The 27,423-nt window shown below is 40.0% G+C and overlaps 2 protein-coding genes across 6 annotated transcripts in view; both read right to left on the reverse strand.

Annotated features, from left to right (window-relative positions):
* LOC121377544 (putative extracellular sulfatase Sulf-1 homolog) overlaps nt 1–10,715 on the reverse strand; it is a 64,607-nt gene extending 53,892 nt beyond the window's left edge. For both annotated transcript variants that reach the window (XM_041505587.1, XM_041505586.1), the window contains exon 1: nt 10,628–10,715. The gene's annotated coding sequence lies outside the window, so the exon portion shown is untranslated. The remainder of the gene's footprint in view (nt 1–10,627) is intronic.
* Nucleotides 10,716–17,725: 7,010 nt separating this feature from the next.
* The window catches only part of LOC121377346 (uncharacterized protein C8orf34-like), a 34,064-nt gene continuing 24,366 nt past the window's right edge, over nt 17,726–27,423 (reverse strand). For all 4 annotated transcript variants that reach the window (XM_041505300.1, XM_041505298.1, XM_041505301.1 and 1 more), the window contains exons 14-18: nt 26,133–26,214; nt 25,026–25,149; nt 24,258–24,369; nt 22,426–22,455; nt 17,726–17,960 (exon numbers count right to left, since the gene is read on the reverse strand). In XM_041505300.1, coding sequence (XP_041361234.1) covers nt 17,953–17,960; nt 22,426–22,455; nt 24,258–24,369; nt 25,026–25,149; nt 26,133–26,214 — 356 coding nt within the window. In that variant the 3' untranslated portion in view covers nt 17,726–17,952. The remainder of the gene's footprint in view (nt 17,961–22,425; nt 22,456–24,257; nt 24,370–25,025; nt 25,150–26,132; nt 26,215–27,423) is intronic.

Below are 27,423 nucleotides of genomic sequence, written 5' to 3' on the forward strand. Positions count from 1 at the left end.
TGCCTGAACCTATTTTGGATATGGGTACGTAAATAGACTACCAGGGCTTCTAGAATTTTTATAAAATCCACTATAAATCAGTGATTTAAAATTGTTAAAAATTCAGTAGCCCTACTTTACTTTAAGTTAATACAATTTTACTAAATAATAGTAATAATCAGATATGTCACCTAAAGGGTGAGATATAGCTTAAAAATACTAACATTGGGGGATTGGAGTGGATGCAGAATATTCCTATTTACAAAATCAACTTAACTGCAACATTTGACTTCTTTTTTTTACTAGTCGTCGGGCATGGCAATAGTAGTTATTTACTAGTCCATCATTGAATATCACTAGCCATGGTAGTGGGGCTACCATAATCTAGAAGCCCTGTCTGGTCTGATATGGCAATAGTAGTTATTTACTAGCCCATCATTGAATATCACTAGCCATGGGAGTGGGGCTACCATAATCTAGAAGCCCTGTCTGGTCTGGTATGGCAATAGTAGTTATTTACTAGCCCATCATTGAATATCACTAGCCATGGGAGTGGGGCTACCATAATCTAGAAGCCCTGTCTGGTCTGGTATGGCAATAGTAGTTATTTACTAGCCCATCATTGAATATCACTAGCCATGGGAGTGGGGCTACCATAATCTAGAAGCCCTGTCTGGTCTGGTATGGCAATAGTAGTTATTTACTAGCCCATCATTGAATATCACTAGCCATGGGAGTGGGGCTACCATAATCTAGAAGCCCTGAGTACCCTATACCCATGACTGCTATTTTTAGGAAGTGCAGTTGTTTGTAACTACCATACAACAAATAAATATAGGCTGACCATAAAAAATTTAAGTTATTAGATCCACTCCCCAGTATTCAATTTTTGTACAGCTTATACAATGCCCCTCACACCTCCACCCCAAAAATTAAAAAACCAAGAACAAAAAAGATTGTCATTTTAAAAATATTTAAATATATATAATTTAGCAACAAACAAATAAATAATTAAGTCTAGCAACAAATTAAATTTTGCAATTAAAAATCATTAATATTATTCAGCAAAGGGCATTTAATATAGACAGCACCAAAGTCAAGAATATTGTGGCCACAATAATCATGCTGACCTCAAAACAATTGAAATGTTAAGCAAAATTCTGTTAATAGCATTACTGTGTTAAAATGACCTCCCTGCATTGAGAACAGAAAGAAAAAGAAAAATGTTTTATTTAACGACGCACTCAACACATTTTATTTACGGTTATATGGCGTCAGACATATGGTTAAGGACCAGACAGATTTTTTTAGAGGAAACCTGTTGTCGCCACTACATGGGCTACTCTTTCCGATTGGCAGCAAGGGATCTTTTATTTGCGCTTCCCACAGGCAGGATAGCACAAACCATGGCATTTGTTGAACCAGTTATGGATCACTGGTCGGTGCAAGTGGTTTACACCTACCCATTGAGCCTTGCAGAGCACTAACTCAGGGTTTGGAGTCGGTATCTGGATTAAAAATCCCATGCCTCGACTGGGATCCGAACCCAGTACCTACCAGCCTGTAGACCGATGGCCTGTGCATTGAGAACAGAGAGAAAAGCTGTTGTGCTAAAATTAGTGACATCTATTCAAGCACTGCAGGAATTAAAACCGTTGTGTATAATCATTATTTTCAGCAATTAAAAATCACTAAATTACAGTTGACTAATCAAAAATCAACATGTATAAAACCTAGGAATCAACGATTTTATATGGCAACTAAAAACCTATTACTTTAAACTTTGCTAGACACAATGACCATGGGGCCTAATTCACTAAACTCTTGCAACTTTGCGATCTCACAGTGCAATGCTAAAAGACTTGCAAAGAGGATGCTTTGTTGTCTAGCAGAGCCTAAGAGAGCTTTGTGAATTAGGCCCCATATCTTTATAGAAGACAGATCTCGCAGTGCAATGCTAAAAGACTTACAAAGAGGATGCTTTGTTGTCTAGCAGAGCCTAAGAGAGCTTTGTGAATTAGGCCCCATATCTCTATAGAAGACAGATCTCGCAGTGCAATGCTAAAAGACTTACAAAGAGGATGCTTTGTTGTCTAGCAGAGCCTAAGAGAGCTTTGTGAATTAGGCCCCATATCTCTATAGAAGACAGATCTCACAGTGCAATGCTAAAAGACTTTGCAAAGAGGATGCTTTGCTGTCTAGCAGAGCCTAAGAGAGCTTTGTGAATTAGGCCCCATATCTCTATAGAAGACAGATCTCACAGTGCAATGCTAAAAGACTTTGCAAAGAGGATGCTTTGCTGTCTAGCAGAGCCTAAGAGAGCTTTGTGAATTAGGCCCCATATATTTATAGAAGACAGATCTCGCAGTGCAATGCTAAAAGACTTTGCAAAGAGGATGCTTTGCTGTCTAGCAGAGCCTAAGAGACCTTTGTGAATTCGGCCCCATAACTATGAATGTAATACTTTCAGATCAATGTTCTTGCGCACACGTGGAATGTGTTTGAACTATGACAAGTTACAAATATCCTTGTTAAAATCCCTCACTAAGGCTAGCTTTGACAGTCGTCACATTCGCCAATTGCAAATTTTTAAAACAACTGGCTAATTTTATTTTAAGTTGGTAAAATAATTTTACATTTTATTAAAAAATAACTGGTTTTCTGCCTTTTTTTTAAAACTTAAGTTTAATAGATAATTTGGCAAAATTTTGTGTTCACTCAGAGCTATAGCCCTGCCTGACTTTTAAAAAAATACATCATTATAATTTATATTCGCAAATGAAAAAAATAAAAAATAATTAAGTCATCCAGCAAATGAAAAACTCTATTTGGCAATTAAAAATCAATAACATTATTCAGCATCTAAAAATCTTTATTTATGATCATTCATTATATTCAGAAATAAACATTTATGATATTAAACTTAAGGTGTATCCTAACAGGCCACAAGCAACGCGACCGATGCAAGCTATTATATTAGAAATTATTGCTTTCAAACCGGCCTCGGTGGCGTCGTGGTTAGGCCATCGGTCAACAGGCTGGTAGGTACTGGGTTCGGATCTCAGTTGAGGCATGAGATTTTTAATCCAGATACCAACTCCAAATACTGAGTGAGTGCTCCGCAAAGGCTCAATGGGTAGGTGTAAACCACTTGCACCGACCAGTGATTCATAACTGGTTCAACAAAGGCCATGGTTTGTGCTATCCTGCCTGTGGGAAGCACAAATAAAAGATCCCTTGCTGTTCGGAAAGAGTAGCTCATGAAGTGGCGACAGCGGGTTACCTCTGAAAATCTGTGAGGTCCTTAACCATATGTCTGACGCCATATAACCGTAAATAAAATGTGTTGAGTGCGTCGTTAAATAAAACATTTCTTTCTTTCTTTCTTTCAATGATTTCAATTGCTGTATCCTAATTGCACGCATGCGACATATAAATCTGTCGCGTCATGCACGTGCAGTTAGGATGTGGCAATTGAAATCAATGATTTCTAAAATAATGACTTGGATCGCTTAGGATAGTTTTAGTTGACAACAATGAGCATGATACTTTCAGTGCAGTGTTCTTGTACAGACTGGAAATGAGTTTGACAAGTTACAAAATTTATGCTTGTTAAAACCCCTGACCTTTTAATGTTGAATCATTATATTTAGCAAATGAAAAAATAAATAATTAAGTCCCCCAAGAAATGAAAACCTACCAATTAAAGATCGTTAACTATATTCAGCAATTAATAATCATTAACATTATTCATTAACTAAAAAATCTTTATTTACAATCATTAACTATATTCAGCAATTAAAAAACTTCATTTATAATCATTAAGTATATTCAGCAATTAAAAATCAATATTATTCAGCAAATAAAAATCTTTATTTACAATCATTAATTATATTCAGAATTTAAAAATCAATAATTATATTTCAATAACTAAAAACAATTTATCTGAAAGCTAAAAAACTCTACAATTTTATCTGGCAACTGAAAATCTATGATTTTAAACTTAACTGGCAACAATAGCTGTATGAATATGATACTTTTACTGTGCAGCGTTCTTGTGCCGACTTGACGTGTGTTTGACAACAGTTACAAATATCCTTGTTAAATTACCTTTGAAGCCCTGTGCATGTGCCCGTGGTAGAGAAGGTCATGTGACATTTGCACTCCTCGTCCTCGACAAGTACATACAAGTGAAAAACACTTTAGTGTGAACCAGCCAAACCCAGACATATTATGCACAATTGCAAAGGTCATATCATTGTTCACCAAACCAATAACGCACTTAAATTAATAGTCCACGTCACATAATAATACACATTTGAACTTTGTTTACCATTATGCACGAAAATAATTGCTGTAATTATTATTTTTAAAAAGAAGTTTGTTTTGTTTAGTGACACCACTAGCGCACATTGATTTATTAATCACCGGCTATTGGATGTCAAACATTTGGTTGGGGTTTTTTTATTTTACATATATATAGTCTTAGAGTCCACACACTACATTTTTCCATTAGTAGCAAGAGATCTTTTATGTGCACCATCCCACAGACAGGATAGCACATACCATGGCCTTTGATATATACCAGTTGTGGTGCACTGGCTGGAACAAGAAATAGCCCAACGGGCACACCCATGGGCATCGATTCTAAACCGACTGCACATCAGGCGAATGCTTTACCACTGGGCTACATTCCACCCCCCAAGCCAATAACGCCACTCAATTAATAAACTACTGCATATTATATACATCTGGACTTTTGTTTACTAATGCACTAAAGTAATTACTATAATAATAATAATAACTCTTTGTGCCATGGTCAGGAAACTATTCAGAAAACCAGTAATAGAATGAAACAGAGATCTGTCTTTATTTACTAAACCACTATAGAGCAGTTTGTTCTGTTTAACGACACCACTAGAGCACACTGATTAAATAATTAATCATCGGCTACTGGATGTCAAACATTTGGTCATTCTGACTCATAGTCATCAGAGAAAACCTGCTACATTTTTCCATCAGAAGCAAGGGATCTTTTATATGCACTTTCCTATATAGACAGGAAAGCACATACCACGGCCTTTGACTAGTTATGGTGCATTGGTTGGAACGAGAAAAAAATTAGTTGAATGGATTCACTGAGGTGGTTAAATCCTGCAACAAAAATACCTCAGGCGAGTGCTCAAACGACTGAGCTAAATGTAAATTCCGCCCCTAAACCACTATCAGTGTTTCTGCCAGAAAGAAACTTTTGGGTATGGCGTTATGGAATAGCATGCAACCACAGTCAACAGGGGCTATGGGGGAGCCTCTCTCCCCCCCCCCCCCACAAAAAAAAATGGGTTAAGTTCAGGGTTAGAGTTAAGAAAATCATACAGTAATGATAAGAATAATTCATTTTGTCAAAAGGTTAACTTAAAAAAAAAAATCTGCAAACATTTTTGGGTTTAGCACCATACCCATTTTATCTTCTGGCAGAAACACTGACTATAATTTATGTAACAAAAACAATATGGTTAGTTCAAGGGTCACCATTGTTTTAAAAACTAAACACAGATCAGACCCCCATTCAGGGCTAAGCCAGTGCACCACGACTGGTATATCAAAGGCTGTGGTATGTGCTATCCTGTCTGCAGAAAAGTGTATATAAAAGATCCCTTGCTGCATTAGGAAAAATCTAGGTTTCCTCTGATGACTACACCGGCCTCGGTGGCAGGCCATAGGTCTACAGGCTGGTAGGTACTGGGTTCGGATCCCAGTCGAGGCATGGGATTTTTAATCCAGATACCGACTCCAAACCCTGAGTGAGTGCTCCGCAAGGTTCAATGGGCAGGTGTAGGTTAGTTTAACATAAATTAATATTTTGTGTTTAAAGAGGCTAGTTTAAAATAAGTTGATATTTTGTGTGTTTAAAGAAAGAAAGAAGTGTTTTATTTAACGACGCACTCAACACATTTTATTTACGGTTATATGGCGTCAGACATATGGTTAAGGACCACACACATTTTTTTTTTTAGAGGAAACCCGCTGTCGCCACATAGGCTACTCTTTTTTACGACAGGCAGCAAGGGATCTTTTATTTGCGCTCCCCACAGGCAGGATAGCACAAACCATGGCCTTTGTTGAACCAGTTATGGATCACTGGTCGGTGCAAGTGGTTTACACCTACCCATTGAGCCTTGCGGAGCACTCACTCAGGGTTTGGAGTCGGTATCTGGATTAAAAATCCCATGCCTCGACTGGGATCCGAACCCAGTACCTACCAGCCTGTAGACCGATGGCCTGCCACGACGCCGGTGTGTGTTTAAAGATGCTAGTTCAGTATAAGTTGCTATTTTGTGTGTTTAAAGAGGCTAGTTTAATATCAGTTGTTATGTTTTGTGTGGTAAAGAAAGAAAGAAGTGTTTTATTTAACGACGCACTCAACACATTTTTTATTTACGGTTATATGGCGTCAGACATATGGTTAAGGACCACACAGATTTTTTTTTAGAGGAAACCCGCTGTCGCCACATAGGCTACTCTTTTACGACAGGCAGCAAGGGATCTTTTATTTGCGCTTCCCACAGGCAGGATAGCACAAACCATGGCCTTTGTTGAACCAGTTATGGATCACTGGTCGGTGCAAGTGGTTTACACCTACCCATTGAGCCTTGCGGAGCACTCACACAGGGTTTGGAGTCGGTATCTGGATTAAAAATTCCATGCCTCAACTGGGATCCGAACCCAGTACCTACCAGCCTGTAGACCGATGGCCTGCCACGACGCCACCGAGGCCGGTGTGTGGTAAAGATGCTAGTATAACAAAAGTTGATATTTTTGGTGCTAATAAAGAGGTTAGTTTAATATATTATAAGTTGATATTTTTTGTGTTCAAGAGGCTAGTTTAATATAGTATAAGTTGATATTTTGTAGAACATGTGCAGGTATTTTAAGTTTATATTTATGTACCGATGACATTAAAAGTTTATTTCCATATTTTAAAAATGTTTTTATTTCTTAGGTGATCACTTAAGAAATAAAAACATTTTTAAAATATGGAAATAAACTTTTAATGTTTAATTAATTTTTATTTCATGTCCCAAAATTTAAGTATTGGTGAAACAAATGGCAAATTAATATGTTAGTAGCTGTCCAAAGGTTTCAACATTTTCAGTCCTACAAATAATATGACTTTTCCAGACAAGACTGGCCTCGGTGGCGTCGTGGTTAGGCCATCGGTCTACAGGCTGGTAGGTACTGGGTTCGGATCCCAGTCGAGGCATGGGATTTTTAATCCAGATACCGACTCCAAACCCTGAGTGAGTGCTCTGCAAGGCTCAATGGGTAGGTGTAAACCACTTGCACCGACCAGTGATCCATAACTGGTTCAACAAAGGCCATGGTTTGTGCTATCCTGCCTGTGGGAAGTGCAAATAAAAGATCCCTTGCTGCTAATCGGAAGAGTAGCCCATGTAGTGGCGACAGCGGGTTTCCTCTCAAAATCTGTGTGGTCCTTAACAATATGTCTGACGCCATATAACCGTAAATAAAATGTGTTAATTGAGTCGTTAAATAAAACATTTCTTTCTTTCATTCTTTCTTTCTGATGACTACAAGACAGAATTATCAAATGTTTGACATCCAATAGCCAAATGATTAATTAATCAATGTGCTCTAGTGGTGTCGTTAAACAAAACAAAACTTCATTCATTCAGGGCTAGTTTTGGTTGATCAGAAAATTTTGCCTAATTATCTAAAAAATGCAAAATGTGACACTCGTTTCGTAAAATCAGTACATCTACAGGTTCAATTTGTAATATATAGTGTTTTTTATTTGTTTATAAAAAGTAGTCCCCCACCCCCACCCCAGGATTTTGATCAGGGTATGACCATGGACACACAAGCTGGTATATATAATAATCTCTATATATGCTGAAGGTGATCTTAGAGCTAAGATTGCTTTATGGAACTGTCACCTGGACTTTCTTTAATTATTATAACATAAAATAGTTAAGGGGTGGGGGGGTATATGTCATTACCCAGTAGTGTAAAAGTCAGGCAATTTATGTTTTATTGTGAAATAATACAGTTCCCAAAATTTTATAGCACATATATGTATATATCTATAAACTGACAATTTTCTACTTACCATGCAACATTTAATTTACAAGCTTGAGACTAGTATAAACATTAAAAGAAGAAAAAAAAACCCAATAAAACAGTTTGTTATTTGTTTGGAAATTTATACTCGCCATGCACCAAGTAAAATTAGAGGATTTCATAAAAGTATATACTACATGTATATAAACATTGAAAAAAAAAGAAGAAGAAAGAAATGTTTTATTTAACAATGCACTCAACACATTTTATTTACGGTTATATGGCATCAGACATATGGTTAAGGACCACACAGATTTCAAGAGGAAACCCACTGTCGTCACTACATGGTAGGTAGGTAGGTAATGTTTTTAACATGCTCATATACCACTAAGGTTTCGAGCATATCTGTCCCGGGTTCAGCCTCTACATGGGCTACTCTTTCCGATTAGCAGCAAGGGATCTTTTATTTGCGCTTCCCACAGGCAGGATAGCACAAACCATGGCCTTTGTTGAACCAGTTATGGATCACTGGTGGGTGCAAGTGGTTTACACCTACCCACTGAGTCTTGCGGAGCACTCACTCAGGGTTTAGAGTCGGTATCTGGATTAAAAATAGCATGCCTCGACTGGGGTCCGAACCCAGTACCTACCAGCCTGTAGACCGATGGCCTAACCACGACGCCACCGAGGCCTGTCACATTGAAAAATGCCAGCACTCAGACGAAAGGCAAATGAATATAACCTACCTACCCCCCCCCCCCCCCTCATCTCGCTCTCTCTCACCCACACACCGACACACACACATGCATACACACACACACACATGTATGTACGCCAATGCTGTCATCTACAGAGGTCTTTTATATATTCAGTATTGTGTAGATTCTGATTCATGATAGTTCGGAGTTCTTTCATATTTACGAATCCCAATCCCAGGGAACATATTTTTCAGTATCGCGTCACAATTCTCTACGCAAGTTTCAGAGATCACAACACAATTTTAAAAAACTAAACAGTAGTTGCTAATCAATTATTTTCAATAGACTAGAAATATCGCTAATCAAGATTTTGAAAATAAAATATTCCCTGAATCCCTCCACAACATTTGGATCAAAGTTAAAAAGTGTTTTCTTTAATGACACCACTAGATGACACTGATATATATTAATCATCGGCTATTGGATGTTAAACATTTGGAAATTTCAATTTGTAGTCTTCATAGGAAACCCGCTACATTTTTCCATTAGCTGCAAGGGATCTTTTATATGCACTTTCCTACACAGGACAACACATACCACAGCCAGCAGGGTTCGATATTAGCAGTAGCTCGGGGTGTTTTGGTTAACACTTTGTTGCTCGGGCTACCAGATGTCTAAACCCAGTAGTCCACTGGGCTACTAGATTTTTTTGGTACATCCAGTTACTCCGCAATCAATAAGATGCTAATACCCCTAAAACCCCCACCTAAAACATGATTAAATAAAAATAAATGATTTTGCTTTTTACTCTTTTCTATTAATTTATTAATATGCAAGGTTATAGAACTTTATGGTTTGGGTTCAATTTAGGGTTATGGTTCAAAGTAGGATTATAGTTAGCCCGAGTACTCTGACTGTAAGAGAGCTAGACGGACATTTGGACATAAATACGCTCTCATTACAGTCAGAGACCAACCTATGTATATTTTGGGCAATTCCTGACTACCAAACGGTAGGCAAAGATTCCCGCTCTAATACCACAACAATCCTATGTTTGACATCAAATACCTTTACATCGATCATTTTCGAGTTAACTGATACAAAACAATCCACATATTAATCACTAATACACATACTACAGAGAAAAACCCGACAGCACCCACATTCAGCTACGCTTCGTGACACTCCGTCGCAACAATTACAAAGCTCGGCGATCTATTTCGAGATGTAGATCACGTGATCGCCACATAGGATTGTTGTGGTATTAGAGCGGGAATCTTTGCCTACCATTTGGTAGTCAGGAATTGCCCAAAATATACATAGGTTGGTCTCTGACTGTAATGAGAGCGTATTTATGTCCAAATGTCCGTCTAGCTCTCTTACAGTCAGAGTACTCGGGCTAGATTATGGTTAGATGAGTTAGGGTGAGGTTCCCTATTTATATTAATATAATGGGAAGAACCCTCAAATAGGAGCACATGTCCTTTTCCCGATCCACCCCCGCCCCTAGTCCGAATGGACGTAGCATGTGTGGTTAAAAAAAAGTATTGACTTTAGTAATGTGTCCCTACACTACCCCGCCCCCACCCCACACCCAGCCATGCTCCGCATTATTACCTATCGCATTTCAATCTTCAAACTGACAGTTATAATTGCAGTAATACAAGTGAGCAAACTCTGAGTTTTAACTTAACTCACATCACTTTAACTTAGTAAGATTGTTATAAACAAAAAAACAACAAGTGTTTTACGGCGATGTGTCAAAGCATGGACTTTTTTCTTTCATTTTCAAATAACGAGTATTTACCTACAAATTACCCGATTCTAATCAACAAAGAATTTAGACGAATTAGAGAAACATGTCTCACCTGCTCGCCGCAAAAAGAGGTACTGAAAATCAGTGAACAATATCTTTTGTCACTTTGTAGTCATGTGAAATGGAGCGGAAATGTGTCTGTTTTTCAGATTCCGATGTTTGCCGAAATTAACCGAATAAAAATAATAACGTCATCGGAGATTTTCGTGTGAATTCGCTAACAATCGACGATTTGCAAATGAACTTTCATGCACGTGCGTTCTACAATTACTTCTAGTAGTATATTAAACATTGAACATATAGGTGTCATAATATGGGTTTTTTTTGGGGGGAACATACCTAACATAAAATAAATGAGAGACAGTACAACTAAAGTTTTAATCGTGACAATGGGTCTGGCAGGCGAGCAAAAATAATAAAAGTGCTTAGTGGCACGTACGGTATAAATTCGTCTTTTAGGGTACGCATCTTTTGATTACCTCAGCTTCAAGGTAGTGGAATAGGGCACCTCTCAGCTTCAAGATAGTGGATTAGGGCACCTCTCAGATTCAAGGTAGCGGAATAGGGCACCTCTCAGATTCAAGGTAGTGGAATAGGGCATCCTTCAGCTTCAAGGTAGTGGAATAGGGCATCATTCAGCTTCAAAGTAGTGGAATAGGGCACCCCTTCAGCTTCAAGGTAGTGGAATAGGGCACCCCTCAGCTTCAAGTAGTGAAATAGGGCATCCTTAAGCTTCAAAGTAGTGGAATAGGGCACCTCTCCACTTCAAAGTAGTGGAAAAGGGCACCCCTTCAGCTTCAAGGTAGTGGAATAGGGTACTCTTCAGCTTCAAAGTAGTGGAATAGGGCACCCTCTCAGCTTCAAGGTAGTGGAATAGGGCACCCCTCAGCTTCAAAGTAGTGGAATAGGGCACCCCTCAGTTTCAAGGTAGTGGAATAGGGCACCCCTTCAGCTTTAAAGTAGTGGAAGAGGGCATCCTTCAGTTTCAAGGTAGTGAAATAGGACACTCCTTCAGCTTCAAAATAGTGGAATAGGGCACCCCCTCAGCTTCAAAGTAGTGAAATAGGGCACCCTCTCAGCTTCAAGGTAGTGAAATAGAGTACCCTTCAGCTTCAAAGTAGTGAAATAGGGCACCCTCTCAGCTTCAAGGTAGTGAAATAAGAGTACCCTTCAGCTTCAAAATAGTGGAATAGGGCACCCCCTCAGCTTCAAAGTAGTGAAATAGGGCACCCTCTCAGCTTCAAGGTAGTGAAACAGAGTACCCTTCAGCTTCAAAGTAGTGAAATAGGGCACCCCTCAGCTTTAAAGTAGTGGAATAGGGCATCCTTCAGTTTCAAGGTAGTGAAATAGGGCACCCCTTCAGCTTCAACAGTGGAATAGGGCACCCCCTCACCCCTACCCAAACACCCACTTCTGATGCCTATGGGTCTTCTACATTTAAAAGGGGTAGTGCATCTTAACACTTAAATTATTACTACCACACCCGCCCACACTAAAAAAATTCTTGATGAGTTTTCTAGCCCCCCCCCCCCCTTCCTCAGTAATTATACTATAAAATATTATTGGTAGTAAATCCCCCTAAGAGGCTCAAGCACAAGACCAGATCTCAGTCAGTGTCTCCTCCGCATGTCTACTTGCCACACCCGCCCACACTAAAAAATTTCTTGTTGAGTTTTCTAGCCCCCCCCACCCCCCCCATCCTCAATAATTATAATCTAAAATATTATTGGTAGTAAATCCCCCCTAAGAGGCTCAAGCACAAGACCAGATCTCAGTCAGTGCCTCCCCCCCCCCCCATGTCTACTTGCCTCTGCCTCCTCCCCACATCTACTTACTTCTGCCGTGCCCGATTGTCAGACGAGAAAGACAATAAATGCAGTTGCGGAGCGCAGCACCTGTACCATCACTTCCATTAAACACAAAGTCCTCAAGCAAGACCGATGCATTATTTTGGGAATTCATACCGGGTTGTGCTCTGCTCTAACACCATCCCACCCCACCCCCCCAAAAAAGTATACATTTTGCCATTAATTAATTTTTGAGGAAGTGGGATTTTTTTTTATTTAATTGTTTTAGTAAAACAGAGACAAACAAGACATGGAGACTTGTACTTGTAACTTATAATAGACAGATAAAACACCACTGGTATAGCCAGGGAGGACCATGGGGGCTATGCCCACCAATTACACCTCTTTCCCCGCCCTCACCCCCACCCCAACACAGGCACACATGAAGCAGGAGGGTTTTGTGGGTCAACCCCTGCCCCTCAATTTGAGCAAATGTTTTTTTTCTTCCCAATATATTTTCTTGAGGAGCACAAGTCAACCCACCTATAAATTTCATTCATCACAATCTAGACACCCCCTGCATAAATTCATGCACATGTACATGCAACCTTTTATATTTGCACGTCATCCCATAACACAACTCACTGACTATGTGAGTGGTGCACCCCATTACAGCTCCACCCCTTCCCAAACAACATAAAACACAAACTCAAAATATACTGTAAAATATTTATTACAATGCTAAAAGTGTTGTACATGTATAACTATACACTAATATTTACTACAATACAAAACAAATATCACAGATCATAAGATACAACACACACTAACAGAAGAAAGAAGTTTAAACATCAACGACAAGGTACGTTATGCATCTGGCAATTTTAGTGACCAAAGTTATATTTTTACACAATTTCTGAATTCCTAATATCTGTTCAAACCCATAGGGACTACATCTGGAGGTAGGGGCAATCTTCAGTGTGGGGTGGGGTGGAGCACAATCTCCAGTGTGGGGTGGGGTGGAGCACAGTCTCCAGTGTGGGGTGGGGTGGGGCACAATCTCCAGTGTGGGGTGGGGTGGTGTGGGGCATAATCTCCAGTGTGGGGTGGGGTGGTGTGGGGCACAATCTCCAGTGTGGGGTGGGGTGGGGCATAATCTCCAGTGTTGGGTGGGGTGGGGTGGGGCATAGGCCAGATTTCTATCTTTGTTTATATTAGGACCCAAAAAAACCTGTACACAGACCAGGGGCCTAATTCACAAAGGTCTCTTATTAGGCTCTGCTAGACAACAACACATCCTCTTTGCAAGTCTTTTAGCATTGCACTGCGAGATCGCAAAGTTGCGAGAGTTTAGTGAATTAGGCCCCAAGTCTGCTGTTATGTTGTTGTTTTTAAATCACTATTGTATCCAAGCATTTCTTGCTGTTAGGTCTGTATCGGATAACCACAAGCTATTTACTACTGATGTAACAAATCTACTTTGGTGATCAATGTTAAGGGACATGACATTTTTGTAATAATCCACCACGTTCAATTAAATGACCACCAAACACCACTTACAGTAGTCCGATGAAGTCTACTGCAGCATTAAGTAGCTAATAGTTACTCATGGGGCGGGACGTAGCCCAGTGGTATAGCACTTGCTTGAAGCATGGTCTGGGATCGATCCCTGTCAGTGGACCCATTTGGTTATTTCTCGTTCCAGCCAGTGCACCACGACTTATATATCAAAGGCCATGGTATGTGCTACCCTGACTGTGGGATGGTGCATATTAAAGATACCTTGTTGCTCATGGAAAAATGTAGGTTTCCTCTCTAAACCTACATGTCAAAATTACCAAATGTTTGACATCAAATAGCCGATGATTAATAAATCAATGTGCTCTAGTGGTGTCATTAAAAACAACAACTTTTTTCCCCCTTAAGTTCATATGAGTAACTATAATTAATTTGTGTTCTTTGACGACACCATAAGAACACATTGATTAATCATCGGCTATTGAATGTCAAACATATGGTCATTTTGACACAGTCATATAGAGGAAACCCGCTACATTTGTCTATTAGTAGCAAGGGATCTTTTATATGCACCATCCAACAGACAGGATAACACATACCATGGCCATATACCAGTCGTGGTGCACTGGCTGGAATGAGAAATAGCCTAATGGTCCCACTGACAGGGACTGATCCTAGACCAACTACGCACTAGGTGTGCGCTACGTCCCATTCCATGAACTTAAGAGGAACATATACATGGATTAAGTTTAGATACAATAGTAACCAAACTACATGATATTTGTATTAAAATTGAAAAATTGGCTGAAAAATATAAATCAGTCATCATGAAATTGCCCATCTAGTAGTTGGATATCTTGTCAGTTGACGACCATAGTATATATTTGATATATGAAGAGGATTAGTGAAATGTCCTATAAAAATAGATACTACTACCTGAGTGGCCATTAGATATCATTAACTTACCTACGGGTTGTTTTAAAATTATTTAATGCATGTTGGATCAGTTTATAAAGACATACGACACAAATGGAATATTCTATTTCTTAAATGTCCTAAAAAATGGGTTTAAAATCAATTTAAATGTCTTTTATCCAACTAAAACATATTTACGGTGCTTATGCTTGCAGTTTAATTATGTGTCACAGAACAGTTTCAGGTAAACATAACAATCAATTTCAATCCAGCTTATGTCATTGGATGGTATGGCTGTGGCAATTGGGCCATGATCATGGAGCAACCAATCGGATGTCATCAAATCGATATCCAATTAGTGCCATATTGCTATGTGATATTAAAAACTTTGCACAGTGTTCTCTCCAACAGATCTGTAAGGAAAACACTTCTCCATGCAGTTCTACAAAACTGGGCCCATGCTTATAAAACTTTTAAGAGTCCAGACTCAATCTTTAATGACGTCACACCCATACAATTTGTATGGCGTTATCTCAAGTCTAGACTCTAAGAGTTTTATAAGCACCAGGCTAGGTCTTGGTGGTGTAGTGATTAAGTCATCAGCCTAACTGCTGGTAGATGCTGGGTTCCAATACCGGTACAGACAGAGCGAGTTTTAACGACACACAATGTGTAGGTACGTGTAAGACCACTACATCCTCTTCTCTCTCACTAACAACTAACCCACTGTCCTGAGCAGACGGCCCAATTAGCTGAGGTGTGTGCCCAGGACAGCGTGCTTCAACCTAATTGGATATAAGCACGAAAATAAGTTGAAATGAAAAATGAAATGTGTTGAGTGCGTCGTTAAATAAAACATTTCTTTCATTCCTAAGTTACTGTTTGCAGAAACCCAAACTTGAATTTACCTCCCAACAACCCCTGCAATTGCCCACGGCAATTGGCAATGCTGTGGTGATTGCCGTGGATTTTTTAATTCTCCATGGTACTCTTTTGCCGTACCATATGTCCAACTCCACATAACCATACATAAAATGTGTTGAGTGTGTCATTCAATAAACCATTTCCTTCCTTCCTTCCTTCCATATAACCGTAAATAAAATATGTTGAATGCATTGTTAAATAAACCATTTCCTTCCTTCCATATATCCATAAATAAAATGTGTTGAGTGCATTGTTAAATAAAACATTTCCTTCCTTCCTTCCTTCCATATAACCGTAAATAAAATGTGTTGAGTGCATCATTAAATAAAACATTTCCTTCCTTTCTTCTTTTATTGCCTTGGATTACGTGTATATTCAAGGGTTTTTTCTTCTTCAATGGCATGGGGTTTTTTTTTGCCATGGACATTTTCTTAATTGCAAAGGTTGCTCAACAATTATTTTGTCCTTACAAATAAATATATATCTTAAAAAATTAAATGAAGATTGAGTTACTACAAACAAATTGGATATTCAGACACTGATAACACAAACAAGAAAATGTATTCAAGGTGTATACTACCAAATCAAATCCCATAGACGACAATAGTAACATATGTGGCTAAAACTCGTACCTGCAGTGTATCAATTGACATAAATGCCAGAGATACTACCACCCATCATCCTTAAAGTGAATCGGAAAACATTTGGGGTCAAGCTGCTTATGTCTGAGATAATGGGTAGTGTCTATGACTACCCTAGTTCTGCACAAAATGTGAGTACTTTTTTTACAGGTACCCCATACATGTTTCAAGGACAAGGCTACTTGATACAGTGGTACTAGATGAAATAAAATTGAACACATATTTTGCCCAGATGAAACTATTTTTTTTACAAACAACACAGTCACATTTATCACCAATCACAGGACTTGTGGTGTTCACTTATCTATCAAAAGTTTGGTGCACCTTGAACTTTGACCCAGCCGGAAGTTATTTGATTTAGTACTACCTTCAGTACCGTATATTGCCATGCATTAGCAGACTGCCTGAATATGCCAACCTCTTAGTTTGACCCTAAATATCGAGGATAAAATCATCTATCTCGTGTATAGGCCGAAGTAATCTTTTCTCCAATTGTACGTTTCAGTGGAGATTGAATATGATGCCTTTCACGACATGTGTTAGCTCGAGTCACCTCTAGCCCTCCCCTTATTCATATATTGTAGAGGAGGGCTAGAGGGTACTGTGTGTAATACTTCGGCAATTGTCAACGAAGAAATGGTAACCAGCTACTGTGTCTAAAATTTAAAACAATTTCTAAATCTGATGCACCAGAGCTTTGGTTTGATTATTCTAGAGTCCAGTCATGACATTAAAGTTACATGTTGTTAACCAGTACACGTGACACAACTCAAGAATAATCAAACTAAAGCTCTGTGGCATCAGATTTAGAAAAACATTTGTATTTTATACACAGTAGCTGGCTATCATTTGGTCGTCGTCGACAACTGCCAAAGTATTACACACAGTCCTCTCTAGCCCTCCCCTACAACATATCAATAAGGGCAGGGCTAGAGGTGACTTGAGTTAGACATGTGCTAACCTCCTCACAACCAGAGTGACTGTTCTCGACTTATTTCGATGCCTGCAGACTTCGGTTTATGTGTACCCAAACATACCCTGTTATATATATATATATATATATAGAGAGAGAGAGAGAGAGAGAGAGATTATTATACGAGCTTGTGTGTCGTCCTGATTTTACGAAACAAGTGTCAGGATTTTTGTATTGCCCAAGCGAGAGCGAGGGTAAAACATAAATCTTGATACTCGTTTCGTAAAATCAGTACAACACACACTCGAGTGTTATAATTTCTTTATTATCCATCTTATTATTGTTTTCTTCATAAACAACAAGGCCCAACTCAAAATGTTTCAGCCACAACTAGAAGGAGATGACGAAATGACGTCATATTTCAAATACACAGTCTGAGCCAGGACTGGAGAAGCAACGTCATGTTATGACATCACTTCCTACAATTACGACATTACACTTGTTATTACACGTGTGCTTGGTATGATTATTATTAACTTGGTTATGATGAACCATATGGATAATAAATATGTGTTTAATGTAATGTTCTGTCATCAAAGTTCTTCCATTTTCCACTGTCCAACAAACTGATGTACGATATAATGTAGACTACTAGTATTCTTTCTATGTCTTGAGTAGATTAATACGCTGAAAGAAAAGAACATTTAATTATTTGCTTGTACTAAATAATGTCCTACTAACAAACATAGGAATGGCATACAGAGTGTATGCTACATGTTTATCATTTGGTCTGACACTAATTGGTTTATCATTTGGTGTGGCCTTCCAGAAACAGAAGTAGTTTCAAGGCTAGCCATTTATGAAATTTGCCAATTGCGAATTCTGAGAACAATTTGCAAATTTTATTTTAATTTTGCAGAAAACAAGTGTGTTTGTTGGGAAATAGCTACAAGTTTTGCATTTTTGAGATAATTGGGCAAATTTGTTTGATCACCCAGAGCTAGACCTGGGTTTGTAGCAACAAGAAGTAACAAGTAGAAAAGTATGGATAAATTAAATCTGCCCCAAGGGCTATGGACACTGATGGGTTGACTGATGGCTGTGGACACTGATGGGTTGACTGATGGCTATGGACACTGATGGGTTGACTGATGGCTATGAACACTGATGGGTTGACTGAGGGCTATGGACACTGATGGGTTGACTGAGGGCTATGGACACTGATGGGTTGACCGATGGCTATGAACACTGATGGGTTGACTGAGGGCTATGGACACTGATGGGTTGACTGATGGCTGTGGACACTGATGGGTTGACGGAGGGCTATGGACACTGATGGGTTGACTGATGGCTGTGGACACTGATGGGTTGACTGAGGGCTATGGACACTGATGGGTTGACTGATGGCTATGAACACTGATGGGTTGACTGAGGGCTATGGACACTGATGGGTTGACTGATGGCTGTGGACACTGATGGGTTGACTGATGGCTATGGACACTGATGGGTTGACTGATGGCTATGAACACTGATGGGTTGACTGAGGGCTATGGACACTGATGGGTTGACTGAGGGCTATGGACACTGATGGGTTGACTGAGGGCTATGGACACTGATGGGTTGACTGAGGGCTTTGAACACTGATGGTTGAGCGAGGGCTATGGACACTGATGGGTTGACCGATGGCTTTGAACAATGATGGGTTGACTGAGGGCTATGGACACTGATGGGTTGACTGAGGGCTATGGACACTGATGGGTTGATTGAGGGCTATGGACACTGATGGGTTGACTGAGGGCTTTGAACACTGATGGTTGAGCGAGGGCTATGGGCATTGATGGGTTGAGTGAGGGCTTTGGACACTGATGGGTTGACTGAGGGCTATGGACACTGATGGGTTGATTGAGGGCTATGGACACTGATGGGTTGACTGAGGGCTTTGAACACTGATGGTTGAGCGCGGGCTATGGACACTGATGGGTTGACCGATGGCTTTGAACAATGATGGGTTGACTGAGGGCTATGGACACTGATGGGTTGACTGAGGGCTATGGACACTGATGGGTTGATTGAGGGCTATGGACACTGATGGGTTGACTGAGGGCTTTGAACACTGATGTTTGAGCGAGGGCTATGGGCACTGATGGGTTGACTGAGGGCTATGGACACTGATGGGTTGACTGAGGGCTATGGACACTGATGGGTTGACTGAGGGCTAGAGCTGGGCGGTATACCGTATATACCGTTCGGTATCGGTATTATGTCAATACCGATTTACCGTACCGAGCAAATTTCAAAATACCGAAATTTCGGTATTGAAAAATGGGGTGGTATAAATCAGACGAGAGCCTTGTGTATGGAATTTAATTGTATTTAGATGAAATTAGCGGGTGAGCCATAACACAGGCATGCATTTAAAGCCGAGTATACCAAAAATAGCGCTCGATATCGGTATCATGTCAATACCGAATACCGTACCGATACCGAGGTAAATCACCCCTAAAATACCGATATCGATACCGAACCTCAAATTTCAATACCGCCCAGCTCTACTGAGGGCTATGGACACTGATGGGTTGACTGAGGGCTTTGAACACTGATGGTTGAGCAAGGGCTATGGGCACTGATGGGTTGACTGAGGGCTTTGAACACTGATGGGTTGACTGAGGGCTATGAACATTGATGGGTTGACTGAGGGCTATGGACACTGATGGGTTGATTGAGGGCTATGGACACTGATGGGTTGACTGAGGGCTTTGAACACTGATGGGTTGACTGAGGGCTATGGACACTGATGGGTTGACTGAGGGCTGACTGATGGCTATGGACACTGATGGGTTGACTGATGGCTATGGACACTGATGGGTTGACCAAGGACTATGGACACTGATGGGCTGGCTGAGGGCTATGGACATTGATGGGCTGGCTGAGGGCTATGGACATTGATGGGTTGACTGAGGGCTGAATGATGGCTATGGACACTGATGGGTTGACTGAGGGCTATGGACACTGATGGGTTGACTGAGAGCTATGGACACTGATGGGCTGGCTGAGGTCTATGGATATTGATGGGTTGACTAAGGGCTATGAACACTGATGGGTTGACTGAGGGCTATGGACACTGATGGGTTGACTGAAGGCTATGGACACTGATGGTTTGACTGAGGGCTATGGACACTGATGGGTTGACTGAGGGCTATGGACACTGATGGGTTGACTGAGGGCTGAATGATGGCTATGGACACTGATGGGTTGACTGATGGCTATGGACACTGATGAGTTGACCGAGGGCTATGGACACTGATGGGCTGGCTGCAAGCTATGGACACTGATGGGCTGGCTGCGGTCTATGGACATTGATGGGCTGGCTGCAGGCTATGGACATTGATGGGTTGACTGAGGGCTATGGACACTGATGGGTTGATTGAGGGCTATGGACACTGATGGGTTGACTGAGGGCTTTGAACACTGATGGTTGAGCGCGGGCTATGGACACTGATGGGTTGACCGATGGCTTTGAACAATGATGGGTTGACTGAGGGCTATGGACACTGATGGGTTGACTGAGGGCTATGGACACTGATGGGTTGATTGAGGGCTATGGACACTGATGGGTTGACTGAGGGCTTTGAACACTGATGGTTGAGTGAGGGCTATGGGCACTGATGGGTTGACTGAGGGCTTTGAACACTGATGGGTTGACTGAGGGCTATGGACACTGATGGGTTGACTGAGGGCTATGGACACTGATGGGTTGACTGAGGGCTATGGACACTGATGGGTTGACTGAGGGCTTTGAACACTGATGGTTGAGCAAGGGCTATGGGCACTGATGGGTTGAGTGAGGGCTTTGAACACTGATGGGTTGACTGAGGGCTATGAACATTGATGGGTTGACTGAGGGCTATGGACACTGATGGGTTGATTGAGGGCTATGGACACTGATGGGTTGACTGAGGGCTTTGAACACTGATGGGTTGACTGAGGGCTATGGACACTGATGGGTTGACTGAGGGCTGACTGATGGCTATGGACACTGATGGGTTGACTGATGGCTATGGACACTGATGGGTTGACCAAGGACTATGGACACTGATGGGCTGGCTGAGGGCTATGGACATTGATGGGCTGGCTGAGGGCTATGGACATTGATGGGTTGACTGAGGGCTGAATGATGGCTATGGACACTGATGGGTTGACTGAGGGCTATGGACACTGATGGGTTGACTGAGAGCTATGGACACTGATGGGCTGGCTGAGGTCTATGGATATTGATGGGTTGACTGAGGGCTATGAACACTGATGGGTTGACTGAGGGCTATGGACACTGATGGGTTGACTGAAGGCTATGGACACTGATGGTTTGACTGAGGGCTATGGACACTGATGGGTTGACTGAGGGCTATGGACACTGATGGGTTGACTGAGGGCTGAATGATGGCTATGGACACTGATGGGTTGACTGATGGCTATGGACACTGATGAGTTGACCGAGGGCTATGGACACTGATGGGCTGGCTGCAAGCTATGGACACTGATGGGCTGGCTGCGGTCTATGGACATTGATGGGCTGGCTGCGGGCTATGGACATTGATGGGTTGACTGAGGGCTATGGACACTGATGGGTTGACTGAGGGCTATGGACACTGATGGGTTAACTGAGGGCTATGGACACTGATGGGTTGACTGAGGGCTGAATGACGGCTATGGACACTGATGGGTTGACTGAGGGCCATGGACACTGATGGGGTTACTGAGGGCTATGAACACTGATGGGTTGACTGAGGGCTATGGACACTGATGGGTTGAATGAGGGCTATGGACACTGATGGGTTGAATGAGGGCTACGTACATTAGATTTGTACCGGAGATGAGACCTCTGAGCTACATCCCACTCATTCTAGTTACAGTATAAAAGACATACAGTAAAGAACTCTTATAACGAACTGGAAGGGACCATGATAGTTAGTTTGTTATAGCAGTAGTTTGTTGTACACATATGCATAAGTTGGTTATTAATATACAGGGAGATAAAATAGGACTTTATGATCAGTTCATTCTATGTAGTAATTCATTCTAAGCATGTTTGTTATAAATGTACTTTAACTGTACTATTAAATAAGACGAAAACGAGAAAACAAAAGTATCTAACCTCTAGGATCCATCCTGTATGTTTTAGAACCTAAAATAAATAATAAAGTGAAATTAGTTGGTGTAAATATAAATATACAGGGCAACATAAAATTATTAATTTATTACTTCTAATAACCAGTAAAATAAAGAGAAATTGTTACATATCATGAAATAATCTTTTTTATTACATACCCACTTAATGTTATATTATAGTAATAAAGATCATTTACACCATACAATAAAAAAATCTTTTATTGAACATATGTGTGATACCAAATCTCGCATGTGTAGTACGAGTTGACCCGAATGACGCCATGTTCCTAGCCAGGACGCTCAGCGTTCCATCAATTCCATAAAATGCAACCAACTGTCCAGACAAAGTAAGTTGCGTTATTTAATTAAACTTTTGTTAATTATAATATAGAAAGGTAGTATGTAACAAATACAGAACCATATGTCAGTTGTTATGCTGTGTTATTTATTGCACTCATTATAGTACACAAAATTCATAATATTCTTGTGTACTATAACCTGGCATGTGGTTCAATCTATAACTTTAATTAAAGTAAAGTTTATTTTATTTAATGATGCCTCTAGAGTACATTAATTTTTATCTAGCATCGGCTATTGGACGTCAAACATACGGTCATTCTGACATATTTCTTTAGAGGAAACCCACTGCCGCCACATAGGCTACTCTTTTCGATAAGCAGCAAGGGGTCTTTTATATGCAATTTCCCACAGACAGGACAGCACATACCACGGCCTTTGATGAACCCATTGTGGGCCACTGGTTGGAATGGAAAATAGCCAAACTGCAAATGGGTCTACTGAGAAGGATCGATCCAATGACCGACTGCTTCAAAGGCAGACACACTACCGCTTGAGCAACATCCCGTTCCCGATAACTTTAATTAAGCGAAAGAGTCTTAATTCACTAAACTCTTGCCACATTTTTATTCTCACAGTGCAACGCAAAATGACTTGTAAGGCAGATGTGCTGTTCCTTGAGAAATTTAAAGAGAGTTTAGTCAGTTAGATTGTTAGTAAGAATATTTATAATTTTAGAAATACATTGCATTATTGAGAATTTTTTTCAAAATTCACTTTGTTAAAATACAGATGTCTAAAAAACAGTTACTACAAATCAGGCACGGTGAAGCAAGTAGACATTAGGGGGGGGGAGGGGGCGGCTAACTGAGATTGAGGGTGCAAAGCAAAGTTTCTATTTCAGGGGTATGCTTCACAATTGGTGTAACAAAGGCCATGGTATGTACTATCCTGTCTGTGGGATGGTGCATATAAAAGATTCCTTGCTGCTAATCGAAAAGAGTAGCCCATGAAGTGGTGACAGCGGGTTTCCTCTCTCAGTATCTGTGTGGTCCTTAATCATATGTCCGACGCCATATAACCATAAAATAAAATGTGTTGAGTGCGTTGTTAAATAAAACATTTCCTTCCTTCAGCTTCCCAATAATTGTTTTTAAACTAGATTCCTGAAATGCAATATCCTGCATTCTACAAGTAAAATTCATCTCTGCCTTAAGACTTACTACCAATAATATTTTTGATTCAGAATTATGCGGACTAATCCTGCTCCGCTGTGCCTGATAATGCTATGCAATGTGGGATTTACAATCATGATTTGTAGCATACAATTTGTAGTACATTGTACTTTCTTTTGTTAATTGTTTTATATATTTCTTATTGTAGCATTTGGCTAACAGAAGAAAATTGTGACAATTTAATGATTCCTGTAATACAACTCGACAAGATGCTTTTACCAGTCACACAGTGGGAATGCTGCCTTCAAATCTTTTATCGATAATAGACAAATCGTTAGTAACTTACGTGAGGCATAGTCAGTGACACTTGCATCCGAGTCATCGGGTAAAACCCAACCTCTCCCCTGATCTGACTGGATAGATGCTCGGATGTTGTCAGCCGGGACTGCGGTCTCTCTCTGTAAGGGAGGAAACTAAACAGTAATAAAGTCATCAGGTAAAACCCAACCTCTCCTCCGATCTGACTGGACAGATGATCGGACGCTGTCAGCCGGGACTGGGGTCTCTCTCTGTAACCAAACAGTAATAAAGTCTTCAGGCAACCCCCCACCTCCCAACCAGTGCACCACAACTGGTCAAAGGCTGTGGTATGTGCTTTCCTGTCTGTGGAAAAATGTAGCAGGTTTCCTCTAATGACTATGTGTCAGAATTACCAAACGTTTGACATCCAATAGCCAGTGAGTAATAAATCAATGTGCTCTGGCGGTGTCGTTAAACAAAACAAACTTCGGTCTGGGATCGATCCCCGTCAATGGGCCCATTTCTTGTTACAACCAGTGCACCATGACTGGTATATGAAAGGCTGTGGTATGTGCTGTCCGGTCTGTGGGATGATGCATGTGAAAGATCCCTTGCTACATATATGGAAACTGTAACAGGTTTCCTTTCTAAGACTATATGTAAAAATTACCAAATGTTTGACATCCAATGATTAATTAATCAATATGCTCCAGTGGCGTACTTAAACAAAACAAACTAATTCTAACTAACCACTGAACTGCGTCTTGCCGTGAAGTGTCTGTAAAAATATGATAATAAAGTGTTATGTGTTTACCTCTGCGTCGGATCCGTCACCCGGCGCCCAGGTGCTCAGTCCATCACGACCCGCAGGTTGAAGAGGTCCGCTCGTGTAGCTGAATGGTTTACCAAAACCAGCCGGAAGTGTGGCCGCCAAACCTCTAAAAAAAAAAAAAAAAATTAAAAGAAAAGAAAATCATAAACCATTTTATAATGATTCTGTCTTCATATGATGATTATGTAATTTTTTTTTAGTCTTATCCATTTTTAAAAATAGGCATAATGAAGTCTTTATTCCTGTTTCTAGTTTTTAGTCTTCATATAATTATTAACATTTTTTAGTCTTATCCACATCTAAATTTAACCCCGAAAATCATAAACCATTTCATAATGATTCTATCTTCACATGATTATGTATATCTTTAGTTTTACCCATTTTAAAAATAGGCATAAACATGATGATTGTTCTTGTTTCTACCATTTAGTCTTTTGTATGCTTAAGTCTGCATATAATTATTACCATTTTTTAGTCTTATCCATGTCTAAATTAAAAAAATTAAAACATCCCCCCCCCCCCCAAAAAAAAGAAGAAGGCCAAAACATTAATGCTGAAGTGTTTAAAATCTATTTTCAGTCTAAAGTCCTATCAACATATAAAATTAACACCCCATAATTCAGACCAGCTAAGTAGTCAATCTAATCACAATCAAGCAACCATTTGGCCTGTGCTTATATCCACTGACGGTTGAAGCACATCTGTCCTAATTAACCGGCCTCGATGGCGTTGTGGTTAAACCACCGGACTACAGGCTGGTAGGTACAGGGTTCGCAGCCCGATATCGGCTCCCACCCAGAGCGAGTTTTAACGACTCAATGGGTAGGTGTAATGACACTACACCCTCTTGTCTCTCACTAACTACTAACCAACTAACAACTAACCCACTGTCCTGGATACACAGCCCAGATAGTGTGTGCCCAGGACAGCGTGCTTGAACCTTAATTGGATATAAGCACGAAAATAAGTTGAAATGAAATGTCCTAATTAGATAGTTAGCCTGCTTAATGCCCTTTTAATTTATTTTTGCCAAGATGGGAGCTAATATATACACAATGTAAGCATGATAAAAACACGTGTTTTACAAACCTCTGTTTTTGTTTACGTTTGGCCGGAGATTTATTGGGGACAGGTGAAGTAAAACCAGGTCTGGGTGCAAAAAAACTTTCACCTGAAAATAATAAAGAGACAAAGATAATCGATATATACATCTGTGTAGTACTGTCAGAGTGAAGTGATAAAATTACGTGCATAAGTGGTACTCATACACTAACATACTTAAAGGGACATTCCTGAGTTTGCTGCATTGTAAGATTTTTCCGACTAATAAAATATTTCTACAATTAAACTTACATATTAAATATATTTTCTTGTTTAGAATATCAGTGGCTGTATATTCAATGTGTTTCAAGTCGTCTTATTATTGGTAAGAAGCCCAAACCGGATTTTGTCTTCAAATAATTTAGTACGTACGAAAAAAAATATTTTAGGAAATAAAATTAAATTTACGCTAGTACAAATATTAAAACGATCAGAAACACGTTTAAAATACAGCCATTAATATGTTATGCAGGAAAATACGTTTGATATGTAATTACAATCCTTAAAAAGTGTCTGTGAGTTGATAACATCTTAAAAAGTGCAGCAAACTCAGGAATGTCCCTTTAATGATGGTTGCATGGCATGAAATGTTGTGTCCTAAATATAAAATATATTACTGACAATATTTTGTCATTTCTGAAGGAAGGAAGGAAATGTTTTATTTATACTGAGAGAGGAAACCCGCTGTTGCTACTTTATGGGCTACCCTTTCCGATTAGCAGCAAGGGATCTTTTATATGCACCATCCCACAGACAGGATAGTCCATACCACGGCATTTGTTACACCAGTTGTGGAGCACTGGCTGTGGACCAAGAAATATTCCAATAGGTCCACCGACAGGGATCGATCCTAGACCAACCGCACATCAAGCAAACGCTTTACCATTGGGCTACGTTCTGCCCTTTCTGAAGTTATAATTACAATTTTATGTGAGCCTACATGTATATTCAAAGTGAACCAGTAATTTTATGTGAGCCTACATGTATATTCAAAGTGAACCAGTAATTTTATGTGAGCCTATATTCAAAGTGAACCAGTAATTTTATGTGAGCCTACATGTATATTCAAAGTGAACCTGTAATTTTATGTGAGCCTACATGTATATTCAAAGTGAACCTGTAATTTTATGTGAGCCTATATTCAAAGTGAACCTGTAATTTTATGTGAGCCTATATTCAAAGTGAACCAGTAATTTTATGTGAGTCTATATTCAAAGTGAATCAGTAATTTTATGTGAGTCTATATTCAAAGTGAACCAGTAATTTTATGTGAGCCTAT

Source organism: Gigantopelta aegis, chromosome 7, assembly GCF_016097555.1.
Source record: "Gigantopelta aegis isolate Gae_Host chromosome 7, Gae_host_genome, whole genome shotgun sequence".
NCBI classification, from domain to species: Eukaryota; Metazoa; Mollusca; class Gastropoda; order Neomphalida; family Peltospiridae; genus Gigantopelta; species Gigantopelta aegis.